General features: G+C 37.5%; 1 protein-coding gene across 2 annotated transcripts in view; it reads right to left on the minus strand.

Moving 5' to 3' along the window:
* SLC25A21 (solute carrier family 25 member 21) overlaps positions 1-16,466 on the minus strand; it is a 450,750-nt gene extending 434,284 nt beyond the window's left edge. The window contains exon 1 of one of the 2 annotated variants that reach the window (XM_033108513.1): positions 15,138-16,466. In XM_033108513.1, coding sequence (XP_032964404.1) covers positions 15,138-15,207 — 70 coding nt within the window. In that variant the 5' untranslated portion in view covers positions 15,208-16,466. The remainder of the gene's footprint in view (positions 1-15,137) is intronic. The other variant, XM_033108512.1, reaches the window with a different exon arrangement.
* Between the last annotated feature and the right edge of the window lie 8,502 nt (positions 16,467-24,968).

The following is a 24,968-nucleotide window of genomic DNA, read 5'->3' on the forward strand; positions in this document are numbered from 1 at the left end:
TCCATTAATAATAACTAACACTAAGAGGTGGGCATAATTATAAGCACTTTACATGTATCAACCCATATGATCCTTCCAATGACCTTATAAAGTAGATTGCAGTGTATCTCTATTTTACAGATGAAGCACAGAAATGTTAAACTGCCCACCCAAGGAAATACATCTACCATGTTTCCCTGAAAATAAGATCTAGCCAGACAATCAGCTCTAATGTGTCCTTTGGAGCAAAAATTAATATAAGACCAGTCTTATTTTACTATAATATAAGACCAGGTCTTATTTTACTATAAGACTGGGAATATAATATAATATAATATACCAGGTCTTATATTAATTTTTGCTCCAAAAGATGCATTAGAGCTGATTGTCCGTCTAGGTCTTATTTTCAGGGAAACACGGTAGTGAGTAGGGGTCAGATCCGATGCCAGGTGGGAAGGCCTCAGAATCCTCTCAGGACATCATCTCCCTGTATTACCTCTGCTCTTTTTGTAAAGTAAAGTTCAGTATTACAACATGGATACCTCTTGATGGGATACACTATTTTCTACCTCTCTGTTGATCTCAGTTGTACCTATTTCATTGTTTAGCTCCCATAGTGTAGTCAAAAGTTTACCATCTATGCAACTGTTTTTGGAAAACTACTAGTATATAGTTCCAAAACAAAGATCTGAGAAAAAAAATGAGGTAGATCAATGTATATATACATATACATACATATATATATACATACATATATATATATATATATATTTTTTTTTTCCTACACACACACACACACACACACACACACACACACACACATGAGTTAAATAACTCTTTGGGATACCAGAGTTACTGGGATACCAGGAACTTAATAGACAAGTTCCTGGGATACCAGGAACTTAATAGACAAGAAGAAAAAATTAAGGTTAGGTTGCTATGACCCTACTGAAGAAGTCATGTGATCACGTGTTTCTCTTGGTGTCTGGAACATGTGTGAGAGTGACTCAGCTGTTCCTGGGGGAATGTGAGACAAGTAGAAAAATTGACTGTAAAAAAAATACAACTAACACAGTGGCCTTTGAATTTGAGAAAATGAACCTACTTTAAACAGTAAACAACTCAACAGATAGTTTTGTCGGAATGATTACAAGAAGTATAGACTAAGTATTGGAAAGAAACAGGTCTACATCCATGCACAGTCAAGATCCAGGAAAACACATTCCGGTTTGCAGAGTCAATAGGAATTTAAATACGTAGGATTTAACGTCTCTCCAAGATTGACTCCTACTAGAGTAATCAGGGCAGGAAAACTAGGACCCTTTGGATTTCCTTTTGCTCCCTTTGCAGCTATTAGGAACAAAATGGAATATATCATTTAGGAAGCAATATACACTCTACTATCCTGTTAAAAGGTTTTACATTTTTTAATTAATTATAATTCAAAATTGAGAACCAATATAAACTGAACATTCATTCAGTCATCGATTTACTCATTCAATCAATGGTTTTTGAGTACCTATCCTGCGACAGGTTCTATTGTAGGCACTGGAGACATAGTAGGGTACCAAACAGACCATGATTCTTATCCTCAGGGAGCTTATCATCTACTGATAGAAATAAGAAGAGCATGGTTTAATATCTGACATTATTCTAACTCAAGTGTTATTTCAAAATCAATACTATGCATTCTTATATTTAAATAAATATGTCATTACAGGTCAATAAATATAAAAATTAAAATATTTTCCTTTAATTCAATATATGGCTATTTTCTTAGCTATACAATGTTAATAAAATATATATTAAAAGTGTGACTTCCCTCATGTTTATTCAAATGCAAGAATGCATAAATTCATAACAAAAAAATACAGCCATTTTCCAATGCAGAAATAGTTGATTTGCTGACAACTTATACATACTAATGACCACTGCAACCGCCATTTTCTCCAACCTTGATGTCTCCTTTAGTACAGTTCTTTGGTTTATACTTACCCTTTGGTCCTCCTCTGCATCCATCCATCCATCCATCCATCCATCCATCCATCCATCCATCCATCTCTCCAATCCATCCTCCATCCATTTATTCATTGCACAAATATGTACTAGGAACAATTGGAGTGAGAACATCTAGAACCAATTTACCCTTGCCCCTTAGAACCAGAGTCTCTCAGAGGTTGAAAGAGACCTAAGACTCTTGTATTTATTGATACTCTCAATATACTAAAAATTAAGGCAATGCCAACTAACAGAGTTACCACAATGTAGTTTATTGTAAATGCCTACTTTTACATTTTAATGCTGTTAACACATACAATTGCAATGACTTTATGTCTAGCTTTTTTTGAAAGAAATGTCAAAAGTTTAAATTTAGGAGGTCCTCTGTGAATATGAGGACACATTCAAATGCTCCCCACCCCGGTCCTGCTGGTACCCTGTCCTTCATGGCTTCTGGAACATTCCTATCTCATTGCCAAGGAGAAGACACCAGGCTGTTGGCACACATGGCAGCTTAATCTCATCCCCCAGTGCTTACAGCTCTGAAACCTCCAGGGAAGCTAACCTCAGAAGGGCACAAGACCCTATAATTGGGCTTAAGGTCCTAAACACCTGGGGTTCAGGGTTCCTATTAGTGGTATTTCACACTTTGTACAGGGAAAAAAGAAAAGATTTTTGTGGCTTGCCCACAAATTACATAACATTGCTCTAGGTGAAAATGCACCCTGATTGCAAACAACTAACCTAAAACTACAGATTTCTGGAACATGACCGACACATTTAGGACATGACATGAAACTATATTTTTTCTCATACACGGTAACTGCATTTCTTATTTTTTCCTTATATGTTTGCTTTATATGTTTTTCCTATACATGAAAACTGTGAGTCTTTCTTTCTTTTTTAATTTTAATTTGCCCACAAAAAATGTGCCATCCATTTCTAACTTATGTAAATCAGGGAAAGTAACAGATTTCCTTTTTGAATTTACAATATAAAATATTTCTGTGTATAGTTGCACACAAGCAACAACTGTGCATCTTATATTGATTACATGTCCAATCTTCCAATAAAGAAAGCAAATTATATTGTTTAGCATAGGACCATTTGCATTTTGATACACCTAAGGTCAAAAAATAGTTTTTTCAGGGAAAACTATTATTCCTACAAGGAACACAATCGGCAAAAGAAGATGCTTGAAAGAGTTCAAAGTACTTGACTTCTAAACTAGAAGGTGTTTTCTTTACCTCTGCCACATTTATGACACATAAGCAAAATAGGTCTCAACATAATTGCATTGCTTTGTGGCAAATGCAATTTAAGTAAAAACAGATTTTTTGAGTTGCTACTATAGTCTAAGCACTGCGCTAGACCTGGAGATACAAAATAAGTAAGACTTGGTCTTTACCTAAAAGGCTCAATCTTCATAAGATTTGAAAAACAAGAAACAGACCCAGTGTAATCTTTTAAATTAATCACAAAAAAAAGTCAAAGAAACTAAAGTAATTGTGAAAAGCATCCATGTAGAGGGGAACATTAAATACTACATAGTATTGATGAAACATTATAAATACATATAATACTGGATAATGGCTATTTAAATACCCACTATCGAATGGACAGATGATACATTTTTAAACCATGAAATACATAAATCCAGCTAGAGTCACATAGACAGCATCAGCACTGCTTTTTTTTATATATATGTAAATTATTCACCGGTGTCTCTATTTTTCTTTCTGTTCTTTGCTTCTCTGTTGACCTTCTAATCTCCAGCATATGTGTGTTCGAAAGAATAGAAGGTGTAGGCCAATGCAGATCTTCATGAAAGCATGAAGGAAAGAGACAACGTCTCATCATTTCTTGATGCCTGATCAGGCTAACATGAGACCCTATTGCTCTGTAAAAGAAAGCGGCTGATATGCCTTCCAATTTTGATATAATCACCTTCTTACTTTCAAGTTAAAAGAATGTAAAATAAATGTTTTCTTAGTGCAACTAAAAGTGCTCAATGAAAAAAAATCACTAAGTCTGAGTACCTCTTATATTAAGTATTTTCAATATTCATCTGCTTTACAATTTTCCTAAAATTTCACAGCTGTATAGATTTCTCATTAAGAGAGAAAGAAATAATTTGTTTAATTCAGTAATCATTTTTTAAATGTTTTAAAAGACGGGAAAGTTATACTGCCATCTTGTGGTCAAAAGTTCCTTTACAATAGCAAGGACTGATACTTCCCATTAACTCCACAATACAGTCAGTATTAATCTAAAAAAAAAAAAAAATCTTGCTTGGAGCTTAACTTTAAGAAAATACATTTTCCATATATCTCACTAACTTTCTTATGTTAAAGCCCTTTTGATTAAAATAAGAAATGGCATTTTGAGTGGCTGCCTCAGATAGGTAAAGGGAGCTATGCATTTGGCACTCTAGATCCCGCTCACATAAGCTTATAATTTACTATTAGTGTAATACACACTCTAACATTGAGGACTTAGAGAAACAAAATTATGGAATCCAGGAGTTTCATTTTCACAAGGTAATCTCCAAGAACTTCAAGCAATTACTATGACATTTATGCTAAGCCTATCAACAATTTTTCTTTGATCCAGGACTCTACTTTAAATTTGAAAGCAAGAGCACTGCAGAGAAAACAAATATTATAACAACATAAATAGTTTCTTAAGTCTCTCTTACCTGTATTTTTCCATCTATAACTAAGAATCATAATTAAATGGAAAATCATAATTAAATGTTCATTCCAAAAAATGCAGTCCTCTATATTTTTAAAACATATAATCTTCTATGATCTATGCAAGGCACCTGTTCCAAATGTTTTACAATGGCAGAATCTAATTAGAAGTTAACACACGTCTACATCTAACTGCAGAATACTTTCCCCCTTTTTTAATAGCAAATCACCAAAATTATAGAAAGACAGCGCCATCTATAGGTATGCACAAATACAGAATGGAGTTCTTAGATGGGGATGTGACCACCCATTGTGATACAGGAGCATTGTGATATCAAGCAAATGTACTGCCCTTTGGCGAAGGAAGCTCCAAAATAACCTCATTCCTGAATAAATTAGAGGTACCTGAAGTTTATTTCAAATTACTCTGATTTTGGTACACTTGATAATCCATAAATATTGGTAACATTTCAAAAATTATTAGTGTATTAGCTGTCTCTCTCTCTCTCTCTCTCTCTCTCTCTCTCTCTCTCTCTCACTTTTTGGCCACAAATCCATTTTAGGTGTCATTCAATTGTACTGAAACATATATTTTATTCTTTTCCAAAATAGTTATGTCTTCCTCCTACAATAGTCCATTCTAGTTTTTACAGACATTCAACTAAATTCACCCTTGCATCTAACTTGAAGCTACCAGATTCATGCAATGAGAAGGCTCAAGACACCTATTGCATGTAATTTAAATTCCCTTCTTTTGCACAGACAGTCTTGCCCAGTCTGTTATAGGGTTGTTCTCACTCCAATGAATCATTCTGGTATCTTCCTAGTTACATAAAGGATTCAGTTACCAATTACCTGAAGATTGAGGCTCATTTCATTCCTAATCAATTGCATGTAGAGGCTGGCAAAAAAAAAGGGGTAGCCCCTGAACGCTGACAGAGCTCCCTGCTGGGTAATAAGGACAATTTCATAGTTGTGCTATTGCTGGCATTTAAAGATTTGGCTAAAACAAGAAATGGCCTGTTGCACCAAAGGCAGACCGTGATTGTTCATCAATATCAGGTTCCCAAAGCAACTATGATGTTTAACCCAACCAGAAAGAAAAGAGGCCTCATCAGGCAATACTTTATGTGGGGCTGCCAACCTGACTTCTCATTCTGCACACTGGGAGGCAGGGTGGGGTAGTGGGTAGGAGTACAAGCTTTGAAAGCAAAGAGAAGAGTTTGAGTCCATGCTTGAGCAATTTATTTAAGTTCTCTGAGCTTCACTTTCCTCATCTCCAAGAAATTACAAATTAATATTGATGATTTAAGCAAAGGAAGGTGGTTTGCACATAGTAATCATTCAATACATGTTAGTACTTAAGATTTATCTTACAGTTTCCTGTTGTCATAATAATTATTGATTAGATAATTAGGTAGGCTCCATTTAACCCAAAGAGACACCCAGAGAAGTTCATTTGCAACTTCTTAAGATAAAAAAAAGAATGAACGTGAAAGGCTGAAATCAAAATAAGCATGAACACTATACAAAAAGAGAAAACGGTATTTGAGGGTCTAATATCAGTTTCAAAACTTAGCTCTAAAATATTTTTGAAAATCATTATAGTCCACATGACTCTTGATTCCATGTTATTTTTACTGTCTAAGTTAGAAATTTGAGTCTGCAGGGCACAGAGGAGTTGGAAATATAGATCATGGAGTTATCTGCAAATAGATAATACTGAAGCCAGAGAACAGACGGGCTTGTTCAGGGAGATAATAGAGGGTGCGGAGCAGAGAAGTTAGAATGCTGCAGAACACCAATTTTTGAGGAAAGAGAAAGAAGAGGAACCAGCAAAGGTGACAGACAGTAAAAGAGTGATGAGATATGAAGAAAGGGGTAAAAATCAACAGCATAGACAACTTTAAAGAGAAAAATTCATCACACATATGAAATTCCCCACAGGTTGAGTAAAATTAGGAATGAAAACCAGTAGTTAACAGTTTCAGCAGAGAGGAAAAGACAGATATGATTTATAATAGGTTGAAAACTGAATGAGAAACTTTTCACAAAGGTTGACTTTGAAAGGAAGAAAAACATGGGACCATAGCTTGAGATATGGGATGTGAATTTGAGAAACACAATACGAAGAGAAAAATATAATTGAATGCCTGTTTGGGGTTGAATTGTGTTCAACCCCCCAAAAAGATATGTTCAAGTCCTAACCCCTGGTGCCTGAGAACGTGACATTTGGAAGCAGGGGCTTTGCAGATGTAATCAGGTTAAGATGAGGTCATACTGGATTGGAGTGGGCCCTAATCCAATGAGTGGTGTCCTTAGAAGAAGAGAGAAGTTTGAACATAGAGGAGACAGATAGGGAGAGAAGGTCATGTGATGACAGCCAAAGAATACAAGGATTGTTGGCAATCGCCAGAAGCTAAGGGAGAGGAATGGAACAGATTCTCCTTCAGTGCCTGCAAAAGGAACCAGGTCTGCCCACACTTCGATTTCAAACTTCTAACCTCCAGAACCATGAGACAATAAAGTCCTGTGATTTTAAGCCACTCAGTTTGTGGAATATTATTCAGACAGCTCTAGCAAAGTAATACAAGGGCTATCGATAACAACCAAAAGATAAAGACCTAACAGAATATTTACAATGAGCACAAATCATTATCACCTCAAAATACAGAAATAATTGACATGAACATAATAATTTAAAAGCAAAAGGAAAAGACAATTGGTAAGAAAAATCAGTTAAAGTCTACAATTATGAAGAATCTTGCATAAGTCCCTTAACCTGGTTTTATCCATTGCCATTTTAAGACACCAACTACTTTAATCATAAAGATGTTTAAAAATGATTTATGCATTTCTTTTCAGTTTGGGGTCCTGGAATGAAAGATAATATGTTAATTTAAAAAATTATCATGGGCCTCTCTCAAAAGATGGCAGACATGTTAGACCTGAAGGTAGTTTTTTTTCACTTTGTTTACTGAATGATTACAATGAAAGGAAATAGTGTTGAAAGGAGGTATTGTTGCAAGTATCAGTTGTCTGATGACTAGAACCCTAAGAATAATATTCTGTGGCTTGTGCTTATGACTTCTGATATGTAGTCATTAATAGAGTCAACAAGCATTTCTGAGCGCCTACTGTGCTGTACGTAAAACACCAGGTTCTCATTGCTCTGAGATGTTGTAGTTAAGACTGTGGGGGAGGGAGTGAGGAGGGATGCTTTAACCGGCTTTCCTAAAACGTTGTGTAAAGTTGTTTTATGCCAACTGAATCCTGTACCTACAAACAATACGTACACTGTTAAAACGTCTCTCGGTGAAAAACAGTAAAATAAGGAATCCTTTGAAAGGTGGTTATGCAATTCATATTTTATTGGTTCTTAAATTCATACTTTTGGGATCTAGATTTTCTTTAAGAGAGACAAGACTACATTTTAATTAAAACACATTCCTTAAAGGTATTTTATAATTAATTTGAGCAGTAGAGTTGCTTCCTCCTCTGTGGTTGAAATAAGGAGAATTTTTTACTCCCTAATTACCAGGTAATGGGTTCCAGCCTCCCTTTGATGTGTCATAAAGGCTCACCTGTTTCACTGCAACCTGCTATTTATTATCAAACAATTGCAGTTTCCCAAATCCTGAATTTCCAAAGTGCCAGTTATCCAAATCACATGTGTGTCCCCTTTGCACCCATTCTGAAAAAGAATTTTCCTTGATCAAAATTTTAACCTCGATTACCCCCCGATGTGTCCGCCCTTTATTACCTAGTCCAAATTAAAATCCAGAGGACTACCAGCGTACATGCTGCCAGTTAAGGCATTTCTTTTAACTGTATTTTAACTATTAGGAGTTAAGGTAAGAAAAGATAGAAATCACATGAAAATAAAGATATATAAGTTTAGGAGTTTAAAATATAAGATTTAGAATTATCCTATACCTTTTTATTAACCTTTTAAGCTTTGGACTCTCCCATCAGTATAATGCACATTTTACATATACTCTCAAGAGTTAAATCTCCCAGAAGCCTCTCCATGAATCCCAGGTTTTTCTCTCCCCAAAAAGGTCTTTCACTTCACTTTCTCATTTGACCCCTTGAAGGTGATTATTGAGACAAACTGCACAAAGTACTTGAACTGTGTCTAGTGCAAAACTCAAAATTTGTTTCCAGAATACTTTGACTAATGAATTTGACTAAAACCTCTCCAGAAAGATGCACAAAATAAAGACAGTGACTAAAGATGTGGTGGGGTGTGTGCCTACCAGATACAGGGGACTAGGGTGGGGAAGAGCGGAGGAAACAGCACCTATAAATTTGGGAAAATAAATCAGTGTCCTGCCTGATTTATTATCTAATTTACAGTAATCATGTAAATTAGATACGGAGGGGAAATGCTCGAGGAAACATTCTCAGTGGAACTTGCAGACTTTGAGGAATATAAGATTTTGGGAGGCAGGAAGAGGAAGGTCTTAGAAATGCCATTGTGGAAGGGAATTCAGTGTGGGCAGGGCCTAGGTGTGCCCTCAGGAGGAAGCCTGACAAACTCTGGTGACAGCAGGGTCCCCTGGGGCCCGAGGGGACTTCATCAGAGATGCTAGGAGATGATGAAGTTGGGTGCAAAAGTCCTATGAGAACTTGGAAAGAATACCCATCTAAGTGGGCCTCAAAGGCTTCTACATGACATGAGAAATAAGAACCCCATGAGTTTTTAGAAACACATAGAAGAGCCCAAACTGGTCATTAGGGAGAACGGGACGGTCTGAGGTGGAACAATGTTCCTGGCTCCAAGGAAGAGATGTGCATAAAAGGGAAACCTAGTGGAGCCCTGCTGGTGAGCAGACACTGTAATGATTTAGGGACCTAGGGGGATGTTGCAGCCCAGGGTCCTTGGGAGCTCTAGCAAGTTTGGGGAAATTCTGTTACTGTTGCTGTCAGGTTTGCTACCTATCCATTTGGTGTCTTTGTGAGAAATAGAAAAAATGTCCCTTCTCACTCAGGTGTCTGATTCTCTAGGATATGAGAATACAGATTATGAATCAGAGCCCGGGCTGTGTTTCAGCTCTTACTTGCTCCAGTGGACAGAGTCCTTTTTCAGTCCACCATCTGCCCAAGTGCACATAGAGACCCTGAAGGGATTGAGAATTTTCTTTTGGCTAAAAGCTAATCTTATGCCCACATGAAATTATTTGGAAAGAAAGAGAATGATACTACGAGGTCAGACAATTAAGTTCGCAAACTCATTCTATACCAGAAAAAGTGCTACATACCTGTAATGCACGGACTCAGCTCTTGCTCCCTGCACAAGAATGCAGGAATGGTGAGGCCAAAAAGGAACACCAACGAAGCCATAGAAAGGGGAGTTCATACAACCATATTCTCGCTGGTGGCTGGGTTGAAGACACAGGAAGCAGGAGCCCCATGATTCGCAATCCACAGTCCACACCTCTGCCAACCAACCAACCTGCCCAGCGTAGCCATGGCCGTTATATTAGTGGCTAATGGCTAACCGGTAACAGCTGATGGCCACCCAGCCAGAGCAGATGGCCATCTGATTACAGCTGACGGCCACATAATAACCGAGCCAGCACCTTTCCACGTGAGGCTGAGAGCCTGGAAACTGCTTTCTGGGACTCTGTCCCCACAATACCTCTTGCTGAATACCACTACGGTCACCTTTGAAGTACTCCCCTTGGGAAGCTATGCACCGATGTCAGCTCCTAGTCCACCCTTCAAAGCAATTTTGGAACTCTTTTTCTGGAAATGGCCATCAGAGCTGTCGTCATACTACCCTTGATGTCCTGAATGTCATCAAATTGTCTTCCTTTAAATATTTCCTTTATCTTTGGGTAAAGAACGAAGTCATTGGGGGCCAGAACAGGTGAGTAGGGAGGGTGTTCCAAAACAGTGATTTGTTTACTGGCTAAAAACTCCCTCACAGACAGTACGTGTGAGCTGGTGCATTGTCATGATACAAGAGCCATGAATTGTTGGCGAAAAGTTCAGGTCCTGTAACTTTTTCATGCAGCCTTTGCAGCACTTCCAAATAGTAAACTTGGTTAATGGTTTGTCCAGCGGGTACAAATTCATAACGAATAATCCCTCTGATATCAAAAAAGGTTAGCCACATCATTGCAACAAGTTCAAGAACTTAATTGTCAGACCACATATGTAGCAGAAGACTGTAAGGATTGTATTTATAGATAAAAGTTCTTTTAAAGCATGTAAACTAATAAGAGATACAGAAATAATTAGGGATAGCATACTTGACTTGGTCTCTACAACTTCTAAAAATGTCTGTCAATGGTTAATAATATTCTTAGTCCCTCTTCTATCCTGACTTACTATAGAAACAGTTTCACGTTTGTGTAAGCATAGACAAGTTAATTAGGTCCTCTGTGCATTAGTTTCTTCACCCTGGAGTTGTGGTGAGGATTTAAAATGTTGATACATGTAAAGCTTAGAACTGGGTCTGGCATTTAGCATTGACTCAATAAATGTTAGCCATTTTTATTATTTGTACCATTCACATGTTAATGAGAATGTTAAAGCTGGATGTGGCTGTAGAGGCCATCTGGGAAACATTTATGCAGAAAATAGTTTTCAAGCTAGGCCTTGGAAAATGGATAGGATTTCAATAGGTAGAGAAAATAAGGGGAAGACATTCCAGGAATTGGGAATAATAGTGGAAAGGTACAGGCAACATTTAAGTATGGTTAGCAGATTTATTTAGCAGACACCAAATGGAATGTGTAGGAGAAAGGTAGAAAATAAACCTGGAAGCTAAATTGAGGACATGTAATAAGACACACAAAATTCACTCTTCTCTCTCTAGTCGGCAATAAAACCCAAGAAAGATTTAACTTGCAACCCTTTGCAATCTGGCTTCTACTCTACAGACTCTATTTTTCAAAAGTCTTCTAGTATAGTGCTTCTAAAACTTGGAAGTACAAACCAATGACTTGGGACCTTCCTAAAATGCAGATTCTGATATGGTGGGTCTAGAGTGCGGCCTGAGACCCTGTATTTTTAATGAACTTTCAGGTGCTATCATGCCCCTGCTTCCTTATCCATGGTAAGTGTCTAATCCAATGGCCTCTTCTCATTTTCATCCTTAAACCCTCTACAGTGTTAGGCTTCTCTGACCTTCCTGAAGCTCTCATCAGTGGCTCCAATTTTCTTACCTGACTCTTATGCTATTACTTGAAGCTGAGAATGCAGACTAGAAGCCTGTAAAACTCCAGTGCATATTGACTTGTCTTGAGCACAACTTTCGTCATATAAAACAAATTTCCCGTTGGCAAAAAATATCTACATATAATAGCTACACAGCTACAAACTCAAGTCCAGTCTTTAGATGTGTATTGTCAAAACAAATGTCAGTGCATCAGTCTCTTTGGTCTTTTAAATAAAAATATTACAAACCATATTTTAATAAAAGGCATATATTATTATAAAAGACACCGATTGCCCATCGCATGATGTGTACAGCTTCTCTGAAAAATAATCTCACGAGATTCCCACCTCACCTCACTCCCAATCATCTACGTGGCCATTGGCTATAGCTGATTGGTGCAGAGATGGGTCTGTGAGCAACACTGGGTTATTTTGAGTCTTTCCTCAGCATTTTACACTAGAACTGAAAAAAGCAAGTCAGCCTCTTACTCTCTCTAGAGAATAGAAGCCAAGAGCATGTCAGCTCAGGAGCCACTGGTGACCACAATCTGCCATGTGGACTGCAAAGCAGAAAACAGTAGTCAGGTGTAAGAAAAGACTGATGAAGGCACCAGGAGAGCACAGGAAAGAGCTCCACAGCGTGGCACCTGACAACCTGACATTTCCACATAGGCCGTGTAGGCAAGGCTTAACCACAGTCTGACCTGAGTCTTGGCAGAATGCCCTGTGATTTCTGCCAGCCTAAGGAAAGATAAGCAACCTGGTGAGGAGCTGCTGAGAGGCTGTTTCTCTCGCTATCTTGTGGAAGACTGTCACAAGCCCATTTCTCATCTATCTCCCCAGTTTCAACTGAGCACAAGACTGGCCACCTTACTCTCACTTAGGGTAAAGCTAAGTGTATACAATGGCCTGGCTGTGGTTCTGAGGTGGCTCCTCAACAGCAGCGGGACCTACTGTTCATACCACCTGTCATCTAGCTTCTTCAGTTTGGTGTTATCTGTGGAACAAGGGACACAGGGAGCTAATACCATAATGACTTGCTTTTGGCTGGCTAAGTATTTAACTTTCTGAATCTATTTGGCATGTTTACTCCTTACTGGGCAAATCTATGGTGGTATGGAAAACCATCCTAACAGCTACAGCAGTATTCCTTGTGACCCTATTATCAGCCTTGGGAATGCTTAACCATTTGACAAAGAGAAGAAATAAGAGATGGCAAGAGTTCACTTCCTGAGTTCCTCTCAGTGTTCCAGCTCCTGATTCCAGTCTGTCCCAGGAATGCATCCCAGACCTTGAATTCCATGAGATACTGGTATTTCTCTAATAAACCTCCCCAGATTCTCTTTTCTTCCCCCTGAAGAAAGCCAGGTTGTATTTTTAACCTTTACCATCAAAAGATCATATAATACATACAACAGAAGTATTGTATCTGATGACAGTATCAGTAATCAGAATGCCAGTGCTAGAGATTCACATGCTTTTTTTTGTATATATTAAAATTCTACCTGTTTTGTATATTGATTTCTTTTTGGCCCTTGCCCTAGTATATATAATATAATTAGCCTGCACTTATTAAAGTCCAATAAATATGCAATTTTATGAAAATGTTATTGGCTAAATAGAAGAAAACATGACTCTTTTTCACTACGATGAAAGCATAAATTACTGTCATCATTCATCAATAATTCCATATACTAAATGTATAAATAAAATATGCTGTGTAATGTATCTTATAAACGTACTAATTTTCATTCATATTAATTACAAGAACATGATGGAATCACACATTATATTTATACCAAATATTTATCATCCAACAAAACAGTGTAAGTAGGATTACAGTTTGATCTATTTTTAACATACCCTGAGTTTAGCTGTGTCTAACACATAGTATGATCACCTAAGCCAATATATAGATGCTTGTGAATCATTAGTCATAGGTTAGGACGTTCACCAATTAGCTTCACTGTCCTATTGGACCAGCTGTTTTCTTTGATCAGGATCATGGGCTCTGAATGAAGTAAATCAGGGACAGTTGGCAGAGTATTGGACATTGTGGAATTTGACCAAAATGGTGAATAAGTTGGTACAAAATCATCATCACTATGGGGAAACAGCTAAAAAGTAGACAGTGGAGACATTGACATCATAATGGATGGCCACAGCTCAGTTACATATAAAAAAATGAATACCTTAATTGCCATATTAATGAAATGTCACCTTTAGGAAAGTGTACAGATTATAAATGATACATCTGGCTGCTCGTGGTACCCCTAAGATGCAAGCAGTGCGTGACATAATAAAAACTAGTCATAATTTATAGTAGTCCCTTATAAAAAGTGCAAATGTGTCTGAAAATCAAATAAATTTTACTACTGGAAGTTAAACATTATAGACATCTAGTCATTGTCTTATGTAATATGGTTTATTAGAGTTACCATAACATAAGAGAATAGCTACATTTATTAAAACGTTTTATGGTGATGACTAAATTATAGTAATTATTTTACATATTTATAATAAAAATGCACCACAGTATGTAAGATTAACTTTTCAATCAACTCATAATTTATATTTTAAATATCTTTAAAATACGTTCACATAACAATCTCATGGGAAACTTTCCCTACCCACACTTAGTAATTATTTCCATGATTGGTATCAACAGACTTATTTTTCTAAAGCTTTTTTTTACCCCACAGCATAACTCTCCATAAATTAATGTGAGCCCATTATATCAAAGGTGTTTATATGTGCTAACATATGCATTTAATTTTAATATGCCTATTTAAGGCACGAATAGCCTCAAGCAAACACAGTATGCAAAAAGACCTGTGGAGTCCGGAGGTACACATTTTAATGAGGGAGGCAGGAGTTATGCAAGATCTGAGTTAAGTCAGAAGAAAGAGGCTACAACTGATAGCAAATCTAAGTCTGACAGAAACTGGATCATTTCAAGGAAAATAGCCAGCTAGGCAAAAGCCTCCCCAAAATTGCAGGCCTTGGAGCTGCCTTCCTTGCTTTTCAGGCTAGGAACCGAGAAGGCGGGGAACTCGAGAGCTGCCGGCGCGGGCGCCGCGGCGACTTAACCCAGAGCACCCGCCGCCCGCCGCCGCTCCCGGACGCCTGTGCTCTCGTGCTCGGCGGGTTCAGGCTCTGCGCCGGCGGCGCAGAATTTAGAGGAAGAAGACAAAACTTCGGATGAGAGACTTGTGTGAGAAACGTTTTCGGGACACCCAAAGGGAAAGGCGACTAGCCCCTGGCGGGGCGGGGCGGGGCGGGGCGGCGCGGCCTTACCAGCGGAACCCCCGGCCAGGATCTGCCGTGAAGCCTCCTTCGCTAAGCCGACTTCGGCCTTGGCCGACATCTTCGCAAGCCCGAGGACGAGGGAGTAGGCTGAGATGAATGGGTGAGCGCGCGGGCCTGAATGCCAGCCTGCAGAGCCTCTCCAGATACAGAGATCTCGAGCTGAGTTGGTCCTTGGGCCGAGTGGCTCCCCGTGAGGCGGCAATCCCGCGACTGCTCGGAGGCGGCGGTTGCAGGCGCAGACTCGCTGCGTGATCTCCCGCGGATCCGAACCTGCCCGCTGAGCACCTGCACGGGCTCCTTCTCGCCTCTCCTTGGCTCTCAGTACTCCACGAGGGGCCCTGGAGAAGACTCGCAGATGGAGTTGAGTTGGCCGACTGCAACAGGACGGGTTTGGCCTCTTAGATTGGTGCCCACGCGCTTCCCTATCAGGAGCTGCAGAGTTTGTCAAGCTGGACGTGCTGCCTCTGATAATGCAAGTAAAGAAGTAACCCTAGCCTTGAGCTCCAGCGGCAGGGCTAGGGCGACCCTTGCCCCTCCTGGCAAGCCAGAACACAGTGCAATTCTAAAAATAGGACAGGTGAATGAATTCCGTGGAGTTAGTTGCCCTGAAATTTGGGGCTGTAGGAACTAACTCAAAGCAAATTTCAATTTACAATTACCTTACAATGGAGTTAAGGTAGCACTTTACGAAGAAATGGTTTTGGCTTAAGGGAATTTATCTGATACCTCATCAGCCTGAGTTTTATTTACTGAAACACTAAATAAATAAATAAAGGAAGCCTTGTTACAAATAAGTCTCTTCTGTACCCCAGGTCAGTGGTTCTCCAAGTATGATCTTAAGACCCAGCAGCATCACCGTTATCGTGGGAGTTTGTAAGAAAGGCAAATTTATGGCCCCACCCCAACCTACTGAATCAGATTCTCTGGATATAGAGCTCAGAAACCAGAGTTTTAATAAGTTTTCCAATGATTGTTATGAACGCTACAGTTTGTAAGCCACTAGCCTAAATAATCAAGGAATATTAAGGAACTACCCGTATATTCTGTCTATAAAACGTTTAATTATTCACACTAGCCCTTTGGGATAGTTGGCAAGACAAAAATACTAGTTTATACCATTTTTAAACCACAACTTGCAAATGCTATGTAGGAAAGATACAGATTCTTAAATTTTAGAAAAATACCACACCTCTAACAGGCAGACGATGATAAGAGCAAAAGGGAGAACAAGGGGCTTTGGAAACCCTATTGTCATATTATTTCTTAAACGCGGTATTTAATACTAAATGTATTTAGTTTGAACCATATAAAATTGCCATTTTTTGAAGGCCCAAACCATTGAATAAGAGTAATGAAATATGGGTCAATTTAATAAATATGATATCCAATTAAATGTACAATATCTGGTTTCATATATTGTTTTCATTTCTTAGGGTAGTTATTAAAAGCTGTTAATAATGATATCTTACCTGGCAAATTCAAAGGGATACATTGGAGAAACTTGCTGCTTATGTGATCACATGTACAAAAATAAAGTTTCTCATATTTGATTCAATATTTGATTAAAATTACTAAGTTTGAAATGTTTACCAAAAAATAGTTTTCAGAAAAATTTCCTATTTAGATAGAGTAAACGCTTTTAAGCACTGTTTCAGTCTTTCACTAATTAGAGGTATTGAATGCAATATAGAATCACTTATTCAACAAATATAGAGAAGCTATTATGTACCAAAATCAGAATCTCAGAGCTCATAGAAAAAACATTTCCCTCATTTTCTAATGAGGAAACTGAGTTTCTCAAGAGCACACAACAAATTAATAGTATAGCTGGGATTCGATTCCAGGAGTCCCTCTTCTAATAGCAATGGGATGGCGTATTTAAATATTAACCACAGGTCAAACTACATTGTTACACAGAAACCTAAAATAATTAAATTCCCTTCAAAAAATCAATTTTATTTATTCATATGTAAGTAGGGAAACTTTTTAAGTTAAAAAAAAAATTGTCAAAACTCTTAAACCCCAAGGCACACACTGAACCAAATTCTACATTCATTCATTGAGCACTTACTAAGTTACTTTACTATGTGCTGGCAATGTAACAGTTAAAATCCCTCATAGAGCATATAATCTAATGGAGGAGACCCCACCATCTTTCAATGTAAGTAAAATTTTTGCCTCCCCTAGATTATTTCAGGAAAAACAACAATACTCCCAGGTCAAGATTTAAAGACGGCCTTTTGACATTATCCATTATTTCCATGAGTACCTTAATCTCTGAATATGTTATCCTGATAAAATGGATGCAGGTTTATGGTCTAAAACCTCAATCTCTCAAGGCCTCTATGGACTAGAAGACTCTCCCAGACATCCTTCCAAATACACTGTTAAAAAACATTGTTACCTCTTTTTAACCTCTCTGGACTAGAACAGATTTCTTTGAGTAAAAAAAGCAAAGCCTGATAGCACATGTAATCTAGTGCACCTCTAGAATAGTTGAGGAGCTAGGGCCTAGGTATAAGAACATTCTGGAGTGTGGAGTCAGCCACTGTAAATCTACTGTCAACAAATACCAACCATGCTCTGATTACGGGACATATTTTTTATCTGTAGCCAAATTTGACCAGGGCCAACATTGGAATGCTGGAAGGTTTAGCACTGGGAAAAAAAAAAAAATGATAAAATTCACTTGAACTACTATTTCATTTTCCCTCAACTCAATGCATCACATTACTCTTTATTATTTTAAATATTATTATTTAATGTAATATGTAATGTCCTGATATTAGTTGTTAGGGTGGATATCTAATATCTTAGTTCACAGCAGATTAGAAATAAATTTAAAATAGGAGAGGGAGAAATCAGGGATTTTCTAGAAAAGTGAAGAGCGACCTGCAACCTTCCGGCCATATTTAGCCTACCTAGCAAATTGTAACAATTACAACGTTCATTTAATGCTTGTCTTATACCAGGCACGGCGCTAAGCATTTTGTAACCCATTATCTCATTCACAATATCCCTGTGACATATTCTTCATCTTACAAATGAAGACACTGGCACAGAGGTTAAGTAACTTGCCTGAAGTCACTTGAGTATTTGACAAGTATTATTTGAACCTAAGTATGTATAACGTAAGAGGCCTCTTTCTGAATCACTAGCTGTTGTTGGTATGGTCTAATTTTAATTTCAGCTTTTCTTCCCATACAGAAAAGAATCAAGACGTAAAATCATTCAGAGTAAATACCTTGTAGTATCCTTGACTTTGATAAACAATGAACTGATAAGCTGAATCCGGAACTTTATATATTTGAAGTTAGAAAACCACTAACTTCAGTGTCATAAGTTATATACTAGTTTGTGTAAATGATTTGAATTTTCCGGTTATTAAGTCAGGGTTTCTCAACAACAAGCACCATTGACATTTTGGGGCCAGATAATTCTTTGCTGTGGGAGGCGGTCCTGTGCAATGCTGGATATTTAGCAGCATCCCTACCTCTACCCACTAGCTGCCATGCAACTCCCTCCCCAGATGTGACAACCAAAAATGTCTCTTTACTGCCAATGTCTCCTGCGGGCCAAAAATGCCCTTTGTTGAGAACTACTGGTTTCAGTAAAAGAGCTAACATAATAGTGAAGTCTATTTTAACTTTCTAGAACCGTAGAATGACAGACCTGGAAAAGACTAATCCATGCCTTATTCGGCAGGTGAGGAGATTGAAACATGATGAGATTGAGGGCCTCACCGAAATCACCAAGCTATTTAAGGGAGGAGTTGGGTGGGAAAGCCAGACATTCCCTGATTACAGAATTGATAATCTAAGCATGTCTGGGACATTTCCCATAAATTGAATTGAATACTATGGTTACAGTACTCAGAGTGATCCTTTTAAAGCATATTTCAGATGTTACTCACCTGTTACCATAAGCCATCTAGTGGCTTCCTGTTATCCTTCGAATGGAATCTGAAGTCCTAGCCACAGCCCAAAAGATCCTACATAATTTGGCTTCTGGCTACCTCTGCAGACATTTCCTACCACTCCTCTTTCACTGCACTTACCACACTCATTTTCTTGGCATTCTTTTGAACACTTCTACCCATGCCCCCATCTTCGCATTTGCTTTACCCTGTGCTTAGGAATGTTCTAGACATTTCCATGACTTGCTTCTTCACTTTCCTCAGGTGTCTGCACAAATATTACTTTAACAGTCAGGCTTTACGTGTCTAAAGATGCATTTCTCCTCAAACTTTTCTCCCTTTATCTAACCTGATTTATTTCTCTTCATTACGATTTTCAACACCTAGATATATTTTGTATTTATTCTTATTCTTTTCCTCCTTTTGAATGTCAAGTCCATGCCAAAGTGACTGAAATACTGCCTGGAACATAGTAGGTAAATAATAAATATTAATTCAGTGAATGAATCCCAGTCACCCCCGAAAAACACCTCATACCCTCTCTAAGTAGTCACTCCTCATCTACACTTCTCCCATCCCCTGGCAATCACTAATGTGCTTTCTGTTTCAATGGATTTGCCTATTCTGAATACTTCATATAATAGGAATCACACAATATGTAACCTTTTGGGTGTGACTTCTTTCAGTGAGCATCATGTTTTAGAAATTTATCCAAGTTGTAGGAGGCACCAGTACTTCATTCCTTTTTATGGCCAAATAATATCCCATGTATGTTCTGCAATGTGTTTATTTATTTGTTGATGAACATTTGGATTGTTTCCACCCTTAAGCTATTATGAATAATGCTGCTATAAATGTGTATACAAGTTGCTATGTGGATATATATTCTCATTTCTCTTTGATATACACACAGGAGTGGAATTACTGGAACTACCAACTGTTTTCCACAGTGGCTGTACCATTTTACATTCCACAGTAATGTGTAAGCCTTCCTACTCCTCACATTTCTTCCAAAACTTATTATTTTTAAATTACAGCCATCCTCATTGGTGTGAGGATATGAAATTGCACATTGTGGCTTTGATTTGCATTTCCTCAGTGATCAATGAAGTTTGCCATCTTTTCATGTGCTATTGGCTATTTGCATATCTTCTTTGGAGAAATGCCTATTCAAGTCCATTGCTTATTTTATAATTGGGTTGTCTTTTTGTTGTTGAGTTGTATGAGTTCTTTATATATTATAGATATTAAATTCTTGTCACATTTGTGATTTGCAAATGTTTCTCCCATTCTGTCAGTTGTCTTTACTTTCTTGATAATGTCATTTGATGCATGAAAGTTTTTCATTTTGAGGAAGTCCAATTTACCAACTGGTTCTTTTGTCGCTTCATGCTGTTAGTGTCAAACTAAGACCATTGCCAAATCCAATGTAATGAGGATAGTTTTATAGTTTCTAGCTCTTTATTTAGTTTGCTGATCAATTTTTAATTTTTGTATATGGAGTGAAATAGGTATCCAAATTCATTCTTTTGCATATAATTATTCAGATGTACCACCACCATCTATTGAAGAGACTGTTCTTTCCCAATTGAATAGTCTTGGCACCTTTGCAGAAAATCAGTTGGCCATAGATATTTGGATTTCTTTCTGGACTATTCTTCCCATTGGTCTATGTATCTATCCTTATAACTTTATGTCACTATCTTAATTAATGTAGCTTTGTAGTAAGTTTTGAAATCAGAACACATGAGTCCTCCAGCCTTGTTTTTCTTTTTTTCAATGTTGACTTATTTGGGGCTCCTTGCAATTCCATATGACTTTAAGGATCAGCTTGTCAATTTATGCAAGGAAGGCCACTGGAATTTTTATAAGGATTGCATTGAATCTGTAGATCACTATGTTCCACCTTAACAATATTAAGTCTTCTAATCTAACATGTGATGCCTTTCCATTTAATCGGGTCTTTAATTTCTTTCAATGTTGCTTTGTAGCTTTTAGTGTATACGTGTTTCACTTCTTTGGTTGAATTTATTACTGGGTGTTTTATTCTTTTGGATGTTGTAGTAAATGAACTGTTTTCGTAATTTCCTTTTTGGATTATTCATTGCTGGTGTACAGAAACACAATTGATTTTTGTATATTGACCTGTAACCTGCAACTCTGCTAAATTCATGCATTAATTTTTTGGTGGATTCTTTCAAATTTTTCTCTATATAGAATCATATCATTTGCTAATAGGGATAGTTTTACTTCTTCCCTTCCAATTTGGATGCCTTTCTTTCTTGCATAACTTCTCTCTGTCTCTCTCTCTCTCTCTCTCACCCCCCACTCCTTTTTCCTTTCCCTCTCCCTCTTTTTCTCTTTCTGGGACGTCCAGTACAATGCTGAATAGCAGTGATGAAATTAGGCATCCATGTTCTTGTTCCTGACCACAGGGGGGGAAGCTTTGTCTTTTATCATTGAATATGATGTTACCTGTGGATTTTTCATAAATGCTTTCTTATCATGTTAAGGAAGCTCCATTCTATGCCTATTTTGCTGAGTGTTTTATCATGAAAGGATGTTGGATTTTGTTAAATGCTTTTTTTTACATCTATTGAGGTGATCATGTAGGTATTTTTCCTTTGTTATATTAATATGGTATATTACATGGATTGAATCTCTGATGTCAAACCACCATTGTATTCCTGGAATAAATTCCACTTGTTCATGGTATTTAATCCTTGTAGTGTACTTTTTAATTTGGCTTGCTAGTATATTGTTGAGGATTTTTGCATCACAAGGGATATTGGTCTATAGTTTTCTTGTGATATCTTTGTCTGGCTTTGGTATCAGGGTAATGCTGGTCTCCTACAATGTATTAGGAAGTATTTACTCTTCTTCCAGTTTTTGAAAAAGTTGCAGTAGAACTGTTGTTATCTCTACATTAAACATTTGGTAGAATTCACCAGTGAAGCCATCTGGTCCTGGACTTGTTTTTATTGGGACTTGTTTTTTATTACTGTTTCAATTTCAATTTCTTTACTTGTTATAGGTCTGTTGAGATTTTCTATTTCTTCTAGAGTAAGTTTTGTTAATGTGTGTTTCGAGAAATTTTCCATTTCATACAAATTATTTGTTGGCATACAACTATTATTGATATTCTCATAATTCTTTCAATTTCTATAAAGTAAGTAGTAATGTCCCCATTTTCATTTGATTTTATTTACATCTCTCTTTCTTCATAGTCAATCTAGCTAAAGTTTTGAGAATTTTAAAACATTTTCAAAGTACCAACTTTTGGTTTAGTTGGTTCTATTTTTTCGTTCCTATTTGCTTTTTCATTTACCTTGGCTATAATCTTTATTAGTTCCTTCCTTCTGCTGATTTTGAGTTTAGTTTCTTTTCTTTATCTAGTTCCTTGAGGTGTAAAATTTAAGTTGTTGATTTGAGACGCCTTCCCTCTCAGCACTGGTTTTGCTGTATCCTACAACTTTTGGTATGTTGTGTTTTCATTTTTATGTTTCTCAAAGTATTGTTATGGGTTGAATTGTGTTCCCCTGAAAAGACTTGTTGAAGTCCTAAGTCCTAAAACTTCAGAGTATGACCTTATTTCGAAATAAGGTCTTTACAGAATAATCAAATTAAAATAAGGTCATTAGGGTGACTCTAATCCAATATGATTGTATCCTTATAAAAAGGGTATATCAGGACACAGAGACAGACATACACAGAGGGAAGACTATGTGAAAAGATACACAAAACACCACTTGATCACTGTTGTTTGTAGCATGTTTTGAAATAAAGGAGTGTGAGGCCTCCACTTTGTTCTTCTTTCTGAAGATTGCTTTGGCTATTTGGGGTCTCTTGTGGTTCCATATGAATTTTAGGATTTTTTTTTCTATTTCTACAAAAAATGCCATTGGAGTTTTGATAGGGATTGCATTGAATCTGTAGATTGTTTGGGGTAGTATGGACATGTTTAACAATATTGTTTTCCAATACCCAAGCAGGTGTCTTTCCAGCTATTTGTATCTTCTTTGATTTCTTTTAGCAGGGTTTTATAGTATTCAGTGTACAAGTCTCTCACCTCCTCAGTTTATTGCTAAGTATTTTATTCTTTTTGATGCTATAGTAAATGGGATTTTATTTTTTTTTAATTGGGGAATATTGGGGAACAGTGTGTTTCTCCAGGGCCCATCAGCTCCAAGTCGTTACCCTTCAATCTAGTTGTGGAGAGCGCAGCTCAGCTCCAAGTCCAATCGCCCTTTTCAATCTTTAGTTCCAGCCCACCCATGCGGGAATTGAACCGGCAACCTTGTTGTTGAGAGCTTATGCTCTAACCAGCTGAGCCATCCGACCGCCCCTTAAGCAGCTCATCAGCAGCTCGCTGTCTTCAATCTAGTTGTGGAGGGTGCAGCTCACTGGCCCATGTGGGAATTGAACTGGCAACCCTGTTGTTCAAAGCTCACGCTCTAACCAACTGAGCATATCTGGCAACCCCGGGATTGTTTTCTTAATTTCCTCTTTGGATAGGTCATTATCAGTGTATTGAAACAGCTGATTTCTGTGTTGATCTGTATCCATCATCTTTGCTAAAATTGTTTATTAGTTGTAATAGTTCCATACCACATTTAAATGTCATGTGTGCACCAACATTACAATACTAAGGATTGTATATTTGTCCATACATTTGTTTATTACATTTACCAGGGAGGATTGTATTTTCATATGGTTTTGTGGTGTTGTTTATCATCCTGTTAATTCAACTTGGAAGGTTCTCTTCAGCATTTCTTGTAGGGTAGGTCTAGTGGTGATGAACTGTTTCAGCTTTTATTTTTCTGGGAAAGTTTTAATTTCTTCTTCATGATTGAAGGACAGTTTTGCAGAATATAATATTCTTAACGGGTTTTTTTCTTTCAGCATTTTGAACATATCATTCCACTCCCTTGTAGCTTTCAAGGTTTCAGCTGAGAAATTTGCTAATTATCTCACAGGAGTTCCTTTGTACAGGACAAGTTTGCCTTTCTCTTGCTGCTTTCAAGATTCTCTCTGTGACTTTTGATAGTCTGATAATGATGTGTCTCAGTGTATGTCTGTATATTTATTCTACTTGGAGTTCTTTGAGCATCCTGAATTTGTCCATTGCTCTCCTCAGATTTGGTGAACTTAATCATTATTTCTTCAAATAGGCTCTCTGTCCCTCTCTTTTTCTTCTCCTTCTGTGACTCCCATAATGTGTACATTGTTCCACGTGATGGTGTTCCATAAGTCCCTCTCCCTTTCTTCATTTTTTCTTTTTGCTCCTCTTCCTGGTAATTTTGAAAGTCTTCAAGTTTGCTGATTCTTTCTTCTGCCTGGTCAAGTCTGGTACTGAATTCCTCTAATAAATTTTTCAATTCAGTTATTGTATTCTTCAGTTTCAGAATTTCTGCTTGGGTCTTCATGTTTTTCTCTCTCTGTTAATGCTCTCACTTATTAATACATTGTTTTCCTGATTTTTGTTAATTGTCTATCTGTACTTTCTTTTAATTCATTGAGCATTCATATAATGGTTATTTTGTATTCTTTGGTAATTCATATATGTGTTTCTTTAGGGTAGGTATCAGGATATTTTTTTCAATGGGTCATGTTTTTCATCTTTTTTTGTGTCTTGTTATCTTATGTTGGGACTTCAACATTTGAAAAATCAGCCACTTGTCCCAGTTTTTGTGGTCTGGTTTTGTATAGGGAGGACTTTCTCCAATCAGTGTGGCTAGAGATTCTGGAGACCTCTTAAGCCTTATCTGGGGAAATGATATTTTTAGGTTTGTGCATGTAACCTAACAATTGAAGACGTTTTTCAGTTTCTACTCAGGATCTCCCTCTGGCATCTGTCTGCAACGCTGTGTTCTCTGTGATGCTGTAGTAAGGTGTGGTACTGG

This window comes from Rhinolophus ferrumequinum, chromosome 6 (assembly GCF_004115265.2).
Source record: "Rhinolophus ferrumequinum isolate MPI-CBG mRhiFer1 chromosome 6, mRhiFer1_v1.p, whole genome shotgun sequence".
In the NCBI taxonomy this organism is placed as follows: Eukaryota; Metazoa; Chordata; class Mammalia; order Chiroptera; family Rhinolophidae; genus Rhinolophus; species Rhinolophus ferrumequinum.